This window comes from Lepidothrix coronata, unplaced genomic scaffold (assembly GCF_001604755.1).
Source record: "Lepidothrix coronata isolate B3197 unplaced genomic scaffold, Lepidothrix_coronata-1.0 Scaffold195, whole genome shotgun sequence".
Classification (NCBI taxonomy): Eukaryota; Metazoa; Chordata; class Aves; order Passeriformes; family Pipridae; genus Lepidothrix; species Lepidothrix coronata.
Genome location: NW_016690375.1, coordinates 578,389 through 597,628, shown reverse-complemented (window position 1 = coordinate 597,628; position 19,240 = coordinate 578,389). Strand labels below are relative to the sequence as shown.

Here is a 19,240-nt window from a genome sequence, read left to right as displayed (position 1 = left end):
TTTTTCTAAAAACCTGAGGTAAGAAACCTACAAGAAGCAGGGAATCTGGAGGTGCCTCTTGTTTCATTTAATCATAGTGGTGGAGAGCAGCCTCTCATTTCTGTTGCTGCTTCTGGCCAGATGTGTGTAGCACTTCTTCACTTGGAGTACTGGTAGCTCCTGAAGGAATTCCTCACTTCCAACGCCAGGCACTTTTTGACTACTGCCATATGACTGGTCAAACATGAGGTGCCGATTGCCCAATGTCCTGCCACTCCCCTTCTCTTTAACCTTATTGAGAGTGTAAAAGAGAGAACTCCCATCTGCAGCCTCCTCATTACAACCCACAGTGTGGTGCCCTTAAATAACACCTTTCTTGTGTAGGTCTAATTGGCCAATATATAGTAGCTGCTACTGGCTCCTTTAAGTGCTTGCACAGTGCATTGGGCGTGCATGCATGTAATTTATCATGTCAAACTCATTTTCTTTTACACAGTATTGTTCCTGCCTTTCTTCTTCCACAGGCTTATTATTCTGCATGAATTTCCTTTGTAATTAAGTGGCTTGGTTACCATTCCCAGCTCTGGAAAAATGACAAAGGGAAAATATGAAGAGCTGCAGCCTCAAATTGGTTTGCATTCAGCAGGGTTGCCTGCCATTTGTGGAGACCAGCAGATGTCAGCCTAAATTGAAAAATGGAAAAGAAGTACTGTATCATAATGTTAGCATCTCCCATGCCAGATGGGAGCCTTACAGAATATTGCAGGAGCAGTTAGCCAGCAGTGGTTAAAATTCAGCGTTGGAACAAGCACAGTTATGCTGCATGCACCAATAGTGTATTTTGATTATAGAACTTAATTGTATCATAGATCAATGATAGTTTAATTTATGAGGATTGATTTTGCTAATTCAAGCAGTTCAAAAGGCACTGTTAAAGCTTCAGTTCATTTAACTGTATCTGACTTTAGCTTTGCTCATGCTATCAGAAGATAAATGACTGTATATAAACTAATACCTTCGCCTCCCTACTTGTATATTTATTTCAGCATCTGTCACTAACTGTGAGTTACATTTAAATGCAAAGTGTTAACTGGGTAGGATACAGAACTGAGCTTTGCATACTTAAGATCTGGTAACAAAAGCATCATATGGTTATTTTCACATGCAGACTTACTGATTCTTCTGACAGTTTATTGTTGCCGTATTCCTGAATTTCATAATAGATAATTGTTGCACTCATATTAAACAGCAACAAGACAGTCGTAAATGCTGTGTCAGAAGAAAAGAAGGATGGGCAAGCCTATTCAAGATGTGGTTAATGTAGATCACAACTTACCAGCTGTGGTACAGAAACCTGACATCTTGTTAAGCCTCTGAGAAGCTCACGGGACTCCTTCTTGAAGGTCTAGATCATAAAGCCAGCATTTACATGAAAACCTTAACATTTACACAAAACTTGTGTTTCCCACCAATCCATTCCACACACATGGAATTTCTACCCCTGACTTTTCAGGCAAAAGATCTGAGAGCTGGAAAATCAGGCAAATAAAATCAGAATCAAGAAAACTCAAGCTAATTATTTTATGCAATCGTAGTGCCATTTTTTGAGCCCTGAGAATTCTCACCCTGAATGTGAAAGCAATTTCCCAAAACGGGTCAAATCACAGGGAGAGACTGGTTTGTCAGCTTTAAGTAGACTGCTTACAAGGAAAAGCATTCATATGTTCACCTTAATTTCACACTGACTTTTGCATCTTCCTCTGTCTCTTGCTTAATCTGATAAAATCAGTCAATACTCACTCCACTCTTATGCTGCCTGTGACAAGCAAAATCCACACTTGATGCACCTTGCTGCAACCTCTGCATTTTACAGTGAGTCTGAGTAGACTTTTGTCAACACAGCCAGGCAATCAATAAACATGGTTTTTCACTTGTTTGTTTTAATCTTTAATCCCATGCTTACCCTGTATCACTTGCAGTGGAGTGGGGGGAAGGAATAGAATCATAGATTCATAGAATATCTTGAGTTGGAAGGGACCCATGTATTGATCTTAGGAAAAACCAAGAAAAGGAGGTGCATTTTTCTACAGAGACCAGATGAATCAGGAAGACTTGTCACCATGTGACAAGCATGAGCTGTGCAGAAATACTGGAAAAGCAAATAAATTATCTTTCTGTCAGCAAAGTGTCATATCACAGGAGACTGCAAATTGGAAAGCTTTTCTAATATCTATTTTGATTCAACAGCATTGGTCAAAAAAATGAGAAATAGAATCATATCTATCACTATTAATTTTGTGTTGTAATGATAAGGGAAAGTTCCTCTTCCCTTCACCGCCCTGTCATACCAACCCCTCAAACCAGCTTTGTTTCACCTGTTTAGAAATCAGTGGAACAGTGCTGACTCAGACCATCTGATGCTTTCTTGAGCTTTTGGAAAGAACAGCAGAAAAAGATTCATTGCATGCTTGACAATCATAGTATTGCCAAAAATACTAGTTAGAAAATGAAATCAGAGCACAGAGAGAGAATGGCACACAGGGAAAAATTAGGCCACAAATTGCAACAACAGTGGCACCCAATAAAAGGGATAAAAACCAAATGAAACAAGTGGTCCAAAGTACATTTTGTGTTCATCTCTGTGCCCTGTCTATTCCTTCTGTAACTTTAACAATTAAGTCAACACACCCATAGCCAAGTAATTGCAGCTCCAGGGGTCTCTCAAACCACACAAACAACAGGTGCATGCAAGCTTTCCCAAGGAATGTCGATCACCAGCTCTTTCCCAGGTCATACACTCTTAAAATTACTGTGCAGGGACTTTCCTATCCCTTTGGATCAGGGAGTAGGACATGCTCTCACTAGGTCTTCATGTTGCCTTTGCTGGTTTCAGGGTTTCTCAGGTAGATGTCCATTTTACAGCACAGGTGGGGAGAGAAGGTCAAACTGAGCTCCCAAAGGGGTGTCATCTCTCCCTTTCAAACCACTACGAAAATGTACTCCTGCTTCCTGATGAAGAATAGGTCTCCCTCACATCTCCCAAGCAGAGGGATGTTCTGTCCTTGGAAGTGGCAAATTGGAGGGGACCAAGCAGAGCAGATGGGGTGATCCTTTAACTAAGTTTTTCACATTTGAGTCAAGACGCTTTTTCAGAACAACCTTCATGGGCCCCAAGGTGTTTCATCTCTTTTCAGGCTTTACCTCTAAAGGAACATCATCTTTTTCCACTCCCCCAAGACTTACTTTTGTCTCTCCCACTCCTGTTTCATGTAACACAAGCTATAATAACATAGGTTGGTGGGGAAGAAACAAGGAAGTAGCAATTTGTAATAGGTTTCTACAGAATAGCAGAGAGACAAATTGATACAAGTTAAAAGAAGCAGTAACATATGCAAACATGCTCTGCTCATCATAAAAATCTTTCTGTTCTTCCCCATATGGCATTAAACAGTCAAATCTTATATCAGTGATTAATTTTGGTCAAGGGAGTGTATTGACTGGGTACAATAGTGCTGTCTAGCTAATGTACAGCTGGAGTCACACAGAAAGAAAGTCAGTGGTAGGACAAAAATACTTTATCAGTGTCTCTCCTGCTCTTTGTTTTATCTTGCTCACCAGGTGGGCTCATTCCTCCTTCCTTGAGAAGACCTGAGTCTATTTTGAAGCATACCTTGAGCTGAGCTTTAGCATTCTGGAAATCACACAGATCCCATGAAAGCTAACTAATGAATCATTGTCCACAATAATGTTATCCTTGTATTTTCTTTTGCTCTTAATCCTGCTTTTTTCTATATGTTTCTCCTCTGCTTCTGTATCTCTTGACATGACAGTACATGTCCCCTTTCTCTGTGAGGCACCTCCCTTAATGCTGACTTCTCTCACTTCAGTACCATCCTTCCTTGTATCGTTACCAGGATGCATCTCACACCTTGGCTTATAAGGGTGGGCTTTTTAGTTGTACATTCTCAACATAGTTTATCCTTTTTCTCACACTCCCACTTTCATTTTCTGGTGACATTCCCAGGATTGGATCCTGTCGTGCGGCCACCTGTTAGGAAGCAGAGAGCAGGAGCCCCTGGGGACCCTGTCATATTTGTCTGCTCAGTGCTAAGTTACAGTTGCAGACAGGTGACCTATGGCTCATTACCGCATAAGCACAAATGTATTAGACTAGTAGCAATGCTAAAACCATTTAAAGGGCGTAGATACTGTAGGAGAGAGAAATTGGAAGTCTGAAGCAGAGCCACATGGCTACCAGTGGAACATAAGTGAACTCTTGACAGTGTAATTATACTCACCAGAGCACTCAAAAATAATTGCTATCCTTAAGAATCAAGCTGCTTGTTTTAATCTTAATGGGGAAAACTGTTTTAGATGGTCTTGGCACAAAGGTAGGAGAAGCCAGACAAAGAAAGATGCTTTCCTTTTATTTTCATTGGATTTGTCTTTGAGACTTGAATTGTTACCCTTCTGTACATCTGCACAATATGATAATTATCAAATTAGTTGCTGTAAATCCTGAGCTCATTCCATATGGTAGGATGAAAGGATTGTGAGGACACATGTGCAATAAAGACATTTAATTTGGAGGATTTTAGATTTGGAGGAATATCTGGTAATTCCCGTAATACTGGCACCATACAAGTAAATCAGAGAGAGTTTCCAAAGCAAAATGTGACTATTTTCTGAAGTATTATAGCAGTTCAACAGTCTGGATAGTTTTTTGGAGAAATTGGGCTCTCCACTCCTAGGAGAATAAAGGGAAGTTTTGTGACTTCAAAATGTGCAATTTCAATCTGCTAGCTGAAAGGAGAGTTAGTCTTGTAATGCAACAGGTGACACTGAGGTGATTTTTAAAAAGGGTTGCAACTCTTTCTGTGAGCACTTTTGTATCCACGTACTTGAGCAAAGTCTCTTTGAATTTTGAAGTGTTTAGCTTCAAGAGTTTTGGGGGCTCCAGAGGAACACATAGTTTCAAGCTAACTGTTCGAAATGCTGTGTTAATTAGTCCCTCTCCAAAAAGAAAATATTGGACATCAAAGCAATCCCAGGAGGAGGGGAAAACAGAATCATTCAATATATTTTACATTACTTTTCATAATCAAAATATATAAAGTAATATATGATGCAAAATTAGGAAAGAGGATCTCTGTAGTTACCAGAAAGTGTAGTTTTACTGAAGTTAGTTTTTATGCTGAGACGCACAGCAGTCTCTCATTTATTCTCAGCACTAAGTATTTGTGGTACTTTTTGGTTTCATGTGAAACCCAGCATCTAAAAATTGTTCCTGTTCACACTGCACTCAAGCCAGCTGTCCCCAGACCAGGCAGGAAAGCTTGGAATTTTCAATTGCAACCTCTGTGACACAGAAAAAGACACAACTGTCTGAGAAATGGGAAAGGGAAGCTATTCAGGTGCACCCTTGAAGGGAAGTTACCCCAAAAGGAGAGTTAAATTTTTTAAGGCCTACGTGAATCAGCTTTCTGGGAGCAACTGAAATGATATGTTCACAGATCAGACACTAAATTGGTGCATGGGAATTCAACCAAGCTTGTGAAGTTCATAAGACAAAGCAGATCAGAGATCACACAACAGACCTTAAAAACAAACACAGAAGTGTCCTGAGGTGGTAGAGAAAGGTGCTGTTCCCAAGGCAATTCTTTTAACGCTCCTGGATTATGGAAGGAATAGGATTTGAAAGCAAATTACCAAAGCAAATATTTGATAAATGAACCAGTGAATCATCAGCATAACAATGATGGTGGAAATTAAGATACATGCTGCCTTCACCAAAGAAATGTAGAAGCTCAGAGCAGCATGGATGTAAGAATTGAGCCCTTGTGAGATTTCACAGCGTGTTTGGAGTGAAAAGCAAGTTCAAAGCATGAAACTGTATGATTCAGTACAGAAAGGTTGAAATACTGCAGAAGTATTGACCACTTGAGAGGTAAACTGCTGTGATCAATCCTGTCAAGTTGGAGAGACAGGTCCAACAACATCAGCACTTGCAGCATGCTGTTCTCAGCACACATGAGCACATGGCTGCTGCTGTAACTCTGCAAAGGATAGCCATCATGCTGGGGAATGATCAAAAGTCAAACAAAAATTTCTCATTTAAGATGTTAGCTGGGAAGGGGTTGTCATTGCCAGCACTTTTGAAAATAATTGTGGAAAGAAAAATAGTAAACTATATGGTGATAAAAGAGTACTCCAAGATGGTCTTTTTCTCACCAGACATCATTATGAGGACTAAAGTCAGTAGTTAAAAAGCAAGATCTATTCGTCCTGAGATCAGCAACCCACCCTAACACTCACAGTGGCTTTGACAAGGTACCAGCATTCACTAGTTTGGTGACACTCTCCATAGATGGCAAGCAGACATTGCTGCTCTTAATAATTGCACTGGTTGCAGACTGTGAGTCTCACAAGCACACCTTAGAGTGGCCTTAAAGTCAAATGTATAGACACAACAGGATGTTGTTTCAAGGCAAGAAGACCTGAACAGGAGCCTGGCTCTTAACCTGTCAGTGCTGTCAGGCACTTCTACTTCTCTGTTACTTCAACTTTTTATATGCCTGTTGTAAATGTTAATTTACTTTTGTCAAACATATCGCTCTTTTCACCATTACTGCACTGCCTGCTATGCACGTTTCTCCATGTAGCTCTATTCCGTCAGATAGGAGTGACACATACAATTTGGTATTTATTCATTGCTATAACCACTTAAGCCAGAGATTCAAAAAATTTGGCATGCTAATACTGCCACTAGCACTGCCTTCTTCATGTTCAATACAGTTAGCAGAACTAAAGGGTTACAAAACCAACTCCGTGTTTTTAGCTTCCCTCAATTTGTATTGAAAAACTGTTGGACTTTTTTTTACATTATTTAAATATACCCTGGGATTTTTAAATGCCAAATGTAATCTCATTATTTTCTTAAACAAATATTTTGTAATTACTTGGCTTAAATTCGACAGAATTGTTCTCACTTAGACAAGGATTCCATTTTTTTCCACAGTAAGTTATTGCAAAAGAGTATTCACAATCACAGGGAATTGACATCGAGTAATTTGACATGAGAAAGACATCACTCAGTGAGTTTACTATTATCAGTTCTCATAAGCCATCAATGCACAACCTGGAGTTAGGCTTGTTACATATCCATGTCTAACTTACATCCCAGTTTTGATCTAATACTTGGAGAGGGCACAATAAGACCTGCGATTGCCCAGGGTGGCCCAGATGCCCCCATCTTAATCATGTTCTTCCCAGTAACAAAGCAAGTACACTATTCAGACCTACTCAGGTTTTGCTGCTGGCAAGCTTTCCTGGCAAGTTTAGGAAGTCACATGATTCTTTATTCTGTATCTTCCTTCTGCTTTCATATGGACATCAAGACTTGTGTTTAAGTGCTTTAATGAAATCTCATTTAACAGATCCATATGTCTTGCCATTCATTCTCTGTCTCCAGTAAACAGGAAGTTTTCCTGATCAGCAGAGAAGATTATTTTTCATCAGACTCTGTCCAATCTTAAAAAACTCTACAAGTCTATCCTATACACTGAGCAACAAATCCACAAATCAGCTCTTGATTAACTTTTTCTGCAATGGTTTTAACTATTTTCCGGTTTTAACAGTCCTCTTCTGTCTTTGTACCTTTGAACATGCTTCTGATCCTGTTTCAAAAAGTAGATCAAGGTCTACCTGCTAGCTACAGTCTTCTGCTGGGCAGCATTGCTGGGTGACCAACAGTATACCTTAAACTGAAAGGATTTCTAAGGATTTTTAAAAGAGATGTATTGTTTTTCAGTGCTGTTACGGAGCCTTTGATGTATACATATTTTCACAGTCACCAGAAAAATTACCTGAGAGAGTACAAACTGCAGAGAGAGGTATGAAACAAGCCACCAAATGAGTGGAGAGATTGTATGTTAGGGGACACTAAAAAGCTTCTCACCCGTGTGCATTTTCTTCTCTCCCAAAGTGTATTTCACCTGGTTGAAAAGTAATTTCTCCCCATCAGCTTTTCCTGTTATTGCCTGGAAAAAAAAAAAAAGGATACACACACAAACAGCAACAATGAAATAAAGAAATACTGTGTTTCTGTAGAAACAGATTGAAAGAATAATCTATCCTGTCTTCCACGCAAGCTTTCTGGAGCTTTGTACTGTATTATAACAGAACTAAAATGACAGTAATTAGGATGCCCATAGGACTTAGCAAACTGAAAATACAGGGAAAAAAATCTGGGTTTATTTTACAGCTCTGAAGAAGTGTGGTGCATGGATATTACATCACGAACAATTTCCAAAGTCACTGCCATCTGACCATTCTCAAAACCATCACGGAAGTAGAAAGAAATACAAGGGAGGAAACATGAAAGGCTGAGAAAAGTCAGGGCTGTTGTTCAACTCGAAGTCACATGGGCACCGTGAGAGCCAGGAGAACAGGTACAGAGCACACCTGATGCAGGGCTTTTCAGGAGCAGTGGTTCAAGCTTTCAGCCTCCTCTGAAATTTATAGGGAGGCTTTGTATTTGTGTGGTAACTTCACACACCCACCAAATAAACTTCATATCACACCACAGAGGTGAAGTCCCACAAGAAAATCTACTTCACAGAGTGAAACACAGAAATTGGTTTCCTAGACAACAACTCCATGAGGAAAGTTAGTATCTATTCTGAAATAATTCAAAATTAAGCCTTTCTAGCTGTAGAAAAAAATCACTGTAAAAGCTCACCTTTGATACACCTGAGCATCCTAACTTTTGATGAACACTATCCCACATCTTAGTTTTAATTAATTTTTCTCTTCATCCTTGTTTAGGAAGGCAAATGTATTCTTATTTATTAATTTTCTTTAAAGCTTACAAACATGGCCTGTGTAATTTTCCTGACTTACACCTTTGCTGCACAATTATTTAAACATCTGATCCTCCTTTGGGGAAAATGGCCATATAGACCAGTTAAGTCAAAGTCCAAACCTATCCTATACAAACAAGACAAGCCCACAGACAAATTGAAGGGTGGGCCTTTAGCACTTTTTGGCCAATATAGGCTGTATTTAACACATATTCATCCTCCTTTCCCAGGAAACTAGTGACAGGATGAGAGGATATAGCCTCAAGCTATGCCAGAGGAGGTTCAGGTTGGACATCAAGAGGAATTTCTTCATGGAAAGGGTTGTTAAGAGTTGCAATGGACTGTCCAGTGAGGTGGTGGAGTCACCATCCCTGGAGGTGTTCAAGCAATGACTGGACATGGCAGTCAGTGACATGGTTTAGTTGACAAGGTGGTCATCAGTCAAAGGTTGGATGCAATAATCCCAGAGGTCTTTTCCAACCTAAGCAATTCTGTGATCCATTGCTGGTGGCATACCAGTTTACTTTGCTGCCTTTAAACTTTTTGTGAGGTCTCTCTCCTTCTCCTGTAAGCATAGTTCCTATTTTCCAGAATTAAATGTACTATGATAACGTGTACCTATTAACAAGCTGTAAAAACACCCAGATCTTGGGGCCAAGTTAACAGAGAGATTTACTTAGACCCTAGAAATTATTGATGAAAACCATACTTGAGGTTTACTATGTTCTTCTAGAATGTGTCTAAACACTGAGCCTGAAAATTGTCTCCTGCTTGTATAAGCTGGTAATGGTCCTTTGTTTGACAGGAAGTAATAGTAAACAATTTTCTCACGTGTGTATTTTCACTTCAGTAAGTAGCAATAAGTAGCCTAGCAATGGATGGCTGAACCTTTTTTTCCTCTTCCAAGGCAATTTGCAGAGGAGTCAGAGTCATCAGATAGAGCTGAGGATAATTCTTTGTCTAAACATGTCTATCATTCTACGATTTTTGTTTTAATTGACAGCTTTCCTGAGTTTACCATTCATCCTGCTAAATCCATGTGAATGTGAGATATACTGGTTTCCAATAGAGGGCTTAAAGAGCATTCAGAAGGCTTTTGGTATTTATAAAGAACTTCTGGGCACTTCAGATCATTTGTATGGTATCTCCCAACTCCCGCAAATCCGAATAGCAAGCTTTCTGGAAGTACTTGTACGGTGTTTGTAAACAGTCGTGGTCTGTTTTGTTTGCAACTTGCTTTTTCTAAGAGGAGAATCTTGAACAGCAACCACCACAATAAATATTTTCAGAAACACTTCGGTTTGTTTACATGTAACATGTGAATGCAGAAGACTATTTTCAGCTAGCAGCCACCACAGATTTCTGAGGGTGGGGAAACAGGGTAAGGAAGTTCATTACCAGCCAGTGTGTTGGTTTTAACATATCTATAGCAACTTCAGCTAGGAAGCAGCTTGCTTATAAAGCTTTCTTACCAAGCACTCTTGACTGGAGTCCCATCTGAAGACAGTGTTTTGTTATATCTCACTCTTGAGATCTCTCCTGCCATCACTGCTCTCATACAAAAAGGAAGAGTGGCAGCTTTGCAAAGAGAAAATTACTCCAGTGGAAATTCTACTGTATATTTTAAACACAAAGTGGTGACAAATACTTGTACTTCTTATAAAACTGCTGAAAATGTGATTACACTAGGAAGATTTATAAGTACAAAGCTTTCTTCCACAATAACTAGAGAAGGTTTCCATCTTTTGTTGTCGATAACTATATCGCGGGGACAGGAGTATTGAGATCAGGCTTTCTAACAGTCAGTCAAGCAGAGAAAGAAGTATGGATTCAACAAATCTAAACTGAAAAAAAAATGTGGACCTTGCTAACTGTGGTACATCTGATGGGCTGAAGGGGTTAATGAAATCAGTGGAGCTGCTAGGCAATAGTTTCTGCACCCAAGTAGCAGCCACCAATGACGGATGTGCAAAGCCATGGTATACACTTTAATTCTTTGGAGATGTTCAAATTGTTTGTGTGTTGTCTTATTTTGTTTTGCACTGTTTTGCACTCTCCTGCTCACCTGCCCAAGTTGAGCTAGGGAGATTGGGTTTTGCAACTGCCTCAAGGCACTAATTATCCCACTGTCGAAGGTGCTTAATCATTGGATACCCACTGATTTTGGTGGGGTTTAGCTGCAGAGTTGCTCCTAATAGATGCACTCAGTCACTGCCTGAGTTCAGAAATAATGGCTTTCTTCCTGCTTGCTGCCAATGTAGATGTTATTATCGCAGAGAAAAAAATAATTGAACAAAAATATCCCAGATGTAGGGACAGACGGCAATACCCACGAGTCAGCATCAGGCAGGCCTGTGTTAGCAGGGAAGCTTGGCATGAGCTGTAGTGAGGCAGGGTTGTGCTGGCTAGAAATGGCATGTGAGGAAAACAAACCGCTGTTCTCAGTGTGAATGCTGAGTGTATGAGGGGCTGGAGAATGTGTTCTGCGATAACTTGGTTGGTATAGGTGAGAAAATGATAATGCAAACTCTGGAGTAAATTGAATGGGCTTGTCAACGCCGGATCAGACAAAACGTTGCCATGGTTATTGAGTCCCCCAAATAAAGAGAACACTGCTCACTCTGAAGTACAAAGGCTCAGGATGGCTTTGTGGTCCCTCACAAGGGCTGTGGGCAGAGATGAGCGTTCAGATGTGCTGCCTGCTATCATTAGGGAATGCAAATCAGAGCATGAAAATGGAAGCGGAGGGGTGACAAAGTGCCTCAGGAACTACCTTTCCTGGTTAATGCCTAAAAAGTTCTCCTGGGAGTTCAGACTGATTGCTGTCTTTTCTGCGTAATGGGTAGGCTGACTGATTTTATTGATCCTCAGTTATTTTTCAATATTGCTTTCTTCATTAGCCCAGGCAGCTCAGGTACATAGTCACGGGCCCATAAATAAGCTTCAGTGGCTGATGCAAACCAATCTTTACAGTAAAGAATCTGCATTTTAGTTTTTAACAATAGACAAAGACAAATACACCTAGTTTTAATTCATCTGAGGAAAGATTTGAATGGATTGTTACATGGTGCAAAAAGGGGAGTGTACATTTATTACATTTTTAAAATATATTATCTTTTGAATAGTACAATAAGAATTAGCTTCAGTTATATTTATATTAGGGAAATTGGTTTTATAACTGTTACTCCTACAAATGTGGTATTAATCAGAATTCTTACTTTAGCCCAGTAAATTTTTAGTTTTGTGAGGAAAAAAAAGTGGAGAAAAGAGGAAAGAAAACCACTACAGTGATATAGAAATTATCTGGTTGCTGGGGGAAAATAATGTCTGTGAAGATGAGGAGCCAGCTTGAAGAATTTAGAGGGAAGGGCAGCAAGGGCGAAGAAAGTCACATTAAAACAGAGATACAGTCTCTGGTGGGTCATTTGAATTTCATCTGCAGAGTAATTTTCATGCCATTTAGCCATAACCACAGCAGGAATGAAGAGGACTAAACACATTAAAATGACAAAGTCATACAAGGAGGGATTGGGGCTTGTGATCATTATATTTGATAAAATTCAATGATACGGTAGGCTGAGTTAGTGCTGTATCAAAGATTTTGAGTGTTTACAGAAAAATATGGTATGCAACAGGAGAAAGGTCTGTAGCACACTCATTCAGGGTTCATCCATCAATTACAGACGAGAAAGGATCTCTGGCCTGAAAAAAAACAAAGCAAAAATACAAACAACAGCAAAACATCCCAACCTGTTAACAAGATTTGCAGTTGACCCTTAGACTAAAGACTTGGTTTTGGGTATTTTCAGATCCTTCAAGGAAACAGGATATTTTAATAACTATTTTTGTGCTGCAAGATCTCTTAACAATTAATTAGTAGATTTAGAGCCTCAGAAAATGGGCTTATACTGAAAGCTTTCATCAGTTCTCAACTATTGTCCTTAAACACAAACCACAGTAGGATGACCCCCTGAAGCTGAGTGGATGCTGTTCAGTGCTACAGACTTTTGTACTTCAGGTAGCCAAAAGCCACAGGCACATGCCCATGGTCACACTTCAGTACCAGTGTTTCTGGTGGAGAATGTGGATATAAGTTTGGAACAATAAAATGTAGATTTATGCATCTGAGGAAAGAGATTCTCTTATCAACAGAGAGCATTCAGTCATTTCATGGACATCCATCTTAACATCTGGTAAGGTATATTAAGTAATACTAAGAAGAGAGCTGAAGATTCTTATATGTTATCAAGAAAAGTTTCTGACAGTGGAGAACAAAATAATTCAGGAAGCTTCAAACCATACTGGGCTTCAATAAATTGGCATAAATCATAGTTAGTTTTTTTCAGCTTTTAAGAAAATGGAGGGAGACAAACACAGAGACATATAAAAGCTGATCAATTAGCATTAACAAAGGCAGCAATCAGAAACAAACCTAGCCAGTCACACCAGACAATAGGATATCAAGAAACTGCAACAACCTGGGACTTCACAAAGGATAACGGTGCAAACCTGAGGGTTTATTTTTTCACGTAGTCATAGCATGAACTAAAAATAATTTTTTATTGGACTGATGCTTGAAGAATCACATGAAGACTGAAGTTCATTTCATCTTGCCTCAGTAGTTAGTGAATATAATGCAGAAACAAAAAAATCACAGACTTACAGAGGTCAAACTTAGAAAACACTTTGGTTATATCATTTAACCTTGTGTACATTATAGGTCAAATGCTAAAATGTGTGTGAAGCCAATATGTTTGCCCTAAAACTTATCACCTAAGGCAAATCCAGCTGTGGTTTAAATATTTCAGCAACAAAGAGAATCCACCAGATCCATTTTGGTGTTTTTCCTATGACTACTTATATTCAGTGCTAAAAATGAGTACCTTATTTCTAATCTGAAGGTATCTCTCTCTGTTTTTGTTGCCAGATAAAAAAACCCCTCAGTTTGTTATTATACTGGTTACATAAAAAATCATGAATTGATTAAATGCTGCCATATCAAAGTATGTGGTGAATAATGTTAGGCAAAATGAAAAAGAAACATATTTTTTCCCAAACAGATTATATACACATGATTATTTATTGATACAATGAGCTAAGTAGTAACCCAGCATCTAAGTCATCAAAATCTATCCATCACTTTTGATATGCAATCAGGGTGTAAAGGAATAATCAAAACCAGCTTTGTATTGAGAACTGATTCTCAGCAACCTTGTGTAAGTAAGTATGTCTATGCAATGTAACTGTAGATCATAATTAGATTTATGCTTCCCAGTCATGTTTAAATAGGGAAGATGTTTATTTTTCCTTCATCTCCAACCTGTTGACTCTTGGTGGTTGTGCACATGGCTACAACCAAACAACATCATGGAGAATCAGCACTACAAATGCCATTACACTCATTACTTTCAGAAACTTACTGTAGTTAAAGAAACCAAGTATTTAAAGATAAAGCTAAATTCATATGCAGGTTGCTTCATTTGACTAACTGCTTACATTTATGACTGACTTAGGTACGATACAACAAGTAACCACTAAATGTGGTTACTGGTGGATATTTGGCTGGTATAGAGCCAGTTGCCAATCTGAGCCAGACTTCTTGACCATAATTTAACTCTAATAAAGCGTTTCCAGTAATTACTCTGTCAGTGTACTTGTTACTATTAATATTTTCAGCCTGAAAAGTGAGTTTGTCTATTCCATCAATGACCAGATAGCCAGAGGCACGTGGACTAAATGATTCAATGGTATATTCAAAAACATAGACCCCCAGATATGGAACATGGAACTTTCCAGTTGCTGGAGCAAATGAAGCGCCATAGTTGACATCCAGATTGTTAAATCTGATGGGTCCTGGAGTTGTCATTCCATATGTATGAGATGCAAAAAACGCCACCATAGGTGCATATCTGTATGATCCTTTTGAAAAATCTGGAATGGAATAAAGAACAATTTCAAGTGGTGTTACATTGTAGAAAAGCAATTCAGACCAGCCAAAAGATCAAAAGCAGCTTTTCTGCAATCACATCATCCCGTAGCTTGAGCAAATGAAACATAGTATTTCTGCAAAACTGCATTTTTCTATATTGTAAAAAACATAATTTTCTTCACAATTAGTGCTAGGTGTATACACCAAAGAAAAATTTTAGAAACAGCAAGGGAACTTTATGTTGCCTATACTAAGCTATCATTAGGGGGCTTTCTTTCCACCCCCCACCGCCTCCTAGTTTTTCCCACCCCAGGATCTCTCTCATTGTTCATGTGAGTGAGCTGAAGCCAAGAATTTCTCCAGAAATCTTAGATGAACACTGAAGAGGTTTAGCACTCCTGATGTTAAATGAAGGAATAAAAGTATATGTGTTTCTCTTCAAGCTGAGCCTGCACACTATCATTACCTGTTTTTGTACAAATTATTTCATTCACTGTTCATATGCTGTCATGAGTGAAAATCAGCCAAATGAGTGCTGAAAGGTGCATATAATTCACATTCCATGTGGCCTGGATGTAAATTATTTACTTTTTTTCTGGACTGAATAAGCATAATTTCCACTTTTCTTTCTTTCTTTCTTTCTTTTTTTTTTTAATTGAAATTATCTTTCAAGGGCTACATCCTTTGTTGATGAAAGTCAGAGGCATGCCTAACATGACTCCTTGAGGCCATAGCCCCACACATTGTGGTAACTACTAGTATTTATAGAGCATTTATGGCCCTGTTAAAGCTAGTATTCCCCAGAGATGTGATTTTACCTCCCCCTACAAACTCCATGACATCATGTTCAAACACATCTATTGCGCACCCTCCACTCTGCACATTTCATCAGGGAGCTTTCCAGCTATTGTGGCAGGTCCCAAACCAATTTAATCCCATCATCTGGTCATATTAAAGAAAGAGATCATGAGTCACCCACTGGGATTGATGTCTTCAGCACCAAAACACCGGACACTGCTACTAGAGGTGGTACTCATTAAAGAGAAATGTGAGACCTCTGACCAGCAAATGCTCTCTAATTAGGCCCTGGGGCAGAGGCCCATACTGCCAGCATATTGCTCTACTAAATTCTGTACTTGCCGACGCTCAGGGAATTGTCGTTCCCCAGCTTCACGCTGCAGTTGACTCCTCCAAAGGGGTGGCGACAAGCGCAAACAAAAGTCTCTCTGTCATTGATACAGGTTCCTCCGTTCTGGCACGGGGAACTGACACAAGCTGAATACTGCCCTGTGAAAGAGAGAGAGGAAAACCAACAACCTCAGTCGCAATGTCATTACAGCGACACTTGCCAAGCTTACAGTATTTTGTAAAGCCTCTTTGTCAATGCATAATTTCTGCTGAAATTCTTTGTGAAGGACAACTTCAGATCCTGTCCAGGCTGTTCAGACCCTTTGCTGGTCCAGTCTATCTTTACTTGAACTCAGCAAGCCCCCAAGATATTCAAAGTTCCCTCTAAGTGCCAAGTTCTGCTTGTCTCAGAGGGTCAAGTACACGCAATAAGGTAAAAGATGCTTCCAAGAAGTTAGATCATGCTGCTTTTTCTGGACAGAGCCAGCTAATCCTTGGGTGTACCAAAATACAAATTTTGTACTGCTAGTGTGCAGGTTGGACTGTCTTGTCTATGACATGACCCACCCAGACATGTAGCAACCATTGCAGGAGAGTCTGGCTCCTGGTGATGAAAGATCTTTAATGCTATCCAAACCACTTCCAGTACTTGTCCCTGGAAAACTCAACTCCAGGATGTCTGCAGAGATTGTTGTAGAAGTTTTCTGTTGCAGGCAATGAAAATTACACCAAACAGAGCAGAGCAGAGCAGCCTTGCTGAGGATGTCCTGGCCTCTGTTCCCGACTATGTATGAGCTGACCAAATCACACTCAGCCGATAAGGAAAAATCTGTCAGGCCAGTGCTGCTGAGCTCTGAGACAGCAACTACTGAGTGTAATTGTATAATGTGCTGTCATAAGTTTTAGGGGGAAGAAAATTCAGGTCAGATTAAAAATTAAATAATGCTATGAAAAATTCTGAATACAAGGCGTTCCCAAACCATACATTTTTCTTTTCTCTTGTTTTGGTTAAATGAAAGTCATACGTTTTAGTAAATATTTTTTGCCAGGAACTGCCAGTAGACCTCTGGAAAGAGAACTCCACACAGTCCTGTGATGGTAAATCTACATTGGTAGGTCAGAACTGGAAAAGTCTTGCGTAAAAGGATCTACTTATTGGCAGGGAAATGTTGAGCTGCAGCTTCACACAGATATTTCAGTAATGCTCATGTTATCTTCAGATTCGTAATCAGCCATTTCACAGACTGATGCATTAAGGCAAACTATTTCTGTGTGATATTTTAGTTCAGTGAGCAGAATGCTAAGGCACATGCTACAGTGACACTTGAATTTACTCTGATATAGCATATGATTTAAAAACACAACAGTAATTCCTTCCACAGAAAATAATGTCCATCCCTTAATGCCTGAAATAAAGTAATTTGGGACTGTCATGACTGGGGTCACAGCACAGGCAACTGGACATGAGGAAATAATGGTTTTCTTCTCAGATAATAGTTTTGCTGCACACTTAATTGAAGTTATTTTTCACTTACATTTACCAAGCATCCACATATTTACCAAGCGTGAAAGGAAAGCAGAAAAGGAAGGAAAATAGCTGATTGTGCTGACCATATCATATTCCCAAAACACAAAAGCTTTGTGTAAGAACACGGCAGTCTCTCTGTTAATTGGTCTCTGCTTATCATAAACAAGAAGTAAATCCAAGAAACAGGAAAATGATCACAAAAAGGAAATGACAATGATGTTGAGACTACTGTTTTAAAAGTCTGCTGAGGGGTGATTTTGCCTGAACTTAACCTTGGAGTTAATTCAAATTCAGGCATAGTTTTATCTACATTATATTAACCCTCCAGGTGCAGCATTGCTTAATAGCAGCTGGGAAGCTCTTCCATTTGATAGAAATAGAAGCTGTGGAGTTGAGTCAAGTTAGGATTTTCAGAGTAAGAGGCAAATACCATAGATCTCCACTGTGAAGGTAATCTCTACGTAACTATGCTACAATAGCATGTTTCTGCTGTCATTTCTGGCTGAAGCTACTCCTATGTCCAGTATTTTCTTTTTCTTTTTTCCTTACTGAAGGGTGTTCTGGGACAGAGTATTCCCTCCTTGGAGTAAGATGCCAAGACGTTCAGGCTAGGAAAAGATTTCCTACTAGAGTACATATTTTATTGTTAATTAATTTTTCACAACTTAATAGTGTAGATCAGTAAAAGACGGAGAGTGTAAATTAAAGGCTTAAATTGTAGCTATTAATAGCAGAGAATAAACTGAATGCAGTTGCTTATTACACTTGGTATGGTAGGAGTGAGGATAGCAAGTTAATGCTCAGTTTTCCTACTCTTTCGGAGGGCAAATATCCAGAAGCTCTTTTGGGAAATAGACTGCCAATGCTGTGCAAACAAATCTTCAAACAAGCAATGATGCTCTGTCAGTACCTACTAGAGTGTTATTTAGAAGCAAATCAAATACTTAGCAATTTAATGGTCTCCTTATGGAAGGAAGTAACTCCAGTGGTTAAGTTTGGAAATTCTTCTGAACAGGAAGTAACTGGCCAACATTTTTTAAATATTTAGTTATCAGTAACTGTTTCTCAGGAAGTCCTAGGAGATTGGAAGTGCCTGAGAATCCACTAAACCACCCTGCTTACACAGGGTCAAACTGGTTGTCAGCCTACAGTTATTAATCACCTCTGGTTCAGCACTCTCAGTCTGACAGTGATAAAGGCAATGGCTATCCCCAGGATTCTAGATGCAAGGAGTGTCAGGGAACAGGAAAAAGACAGCTTCACCTGGGCCAGCACCCAGGAACTGAAGGTAACAGCAGGGCTGGTGCCTCACCAGGACAGGTGACAAGCAGAGCATGGCAGGTGTAGCAGGAAAACCTACCCCTGATAAGACCTATAATCCAAGACAATGTAAGTTATCAACCGCTGGTGCCCGGGGTGCTGTCTTGGTGTTAAAGCATGCTAAGACCATCCTGGTTCACCAGACTTCAAGTATGCATCCTGCTATTGAAATAGGATTTGATAGCTAGTCTGCTGGCTAGTAGATCTGTAACTAGCAGTCAATCACTTTATACTATGAAAGTCCAGTCTCCTTGCATATAGTCAGGTTCTTCTGACATAACCCTTCTTGGAGTGTATGTGTGGAGATTCCTCCCTTGGCTGGGGATGCCCTCCAAGGTTACTCCTCGAGGCTGAGAGAAAGAGGTCTCCCCATGGGCATTGGTATGGGTGAGTTTCATCAGATCTCTACTTTATAATTATTCCTTTTTGCTAGCTTTAATAGAACTGCTTCAATAATTGCTTTGTTACAGTGTGCTATACTACATTATGCTATAT

General features: G+C 39.5%; 1 protein-coding gene across 1 annotated transcript in view; it reads right to left on the bottom strand.

The window, feature by feature from the left end:
* Positions 1–13,386: 13,386 nt before the first annotated feature.
* MMRN1 (multimerin 1) overlaps positions 13,387–19,240 on the bottom strand; it is a 44,160-nt gene continuing 38,306 nt past the window's right edge. The window contains exons 7-8 of the mRNA XM_017831696.1: positions 15,910–16,056; positions 13,387–14,771 (exon numbers count right to left, since the gene is read on the bottom strand). Coding sequence (XP_017687185.1) covers positions 14,350–14,771; positions 15,910–16,056 — 569 coding nt within the window. The 3' untranslated portion in view covers positions 13,387–14,349. The remainder of the gene's footprint in view (positions 14,772–15,909; positions 16,057–19,240) is intronic.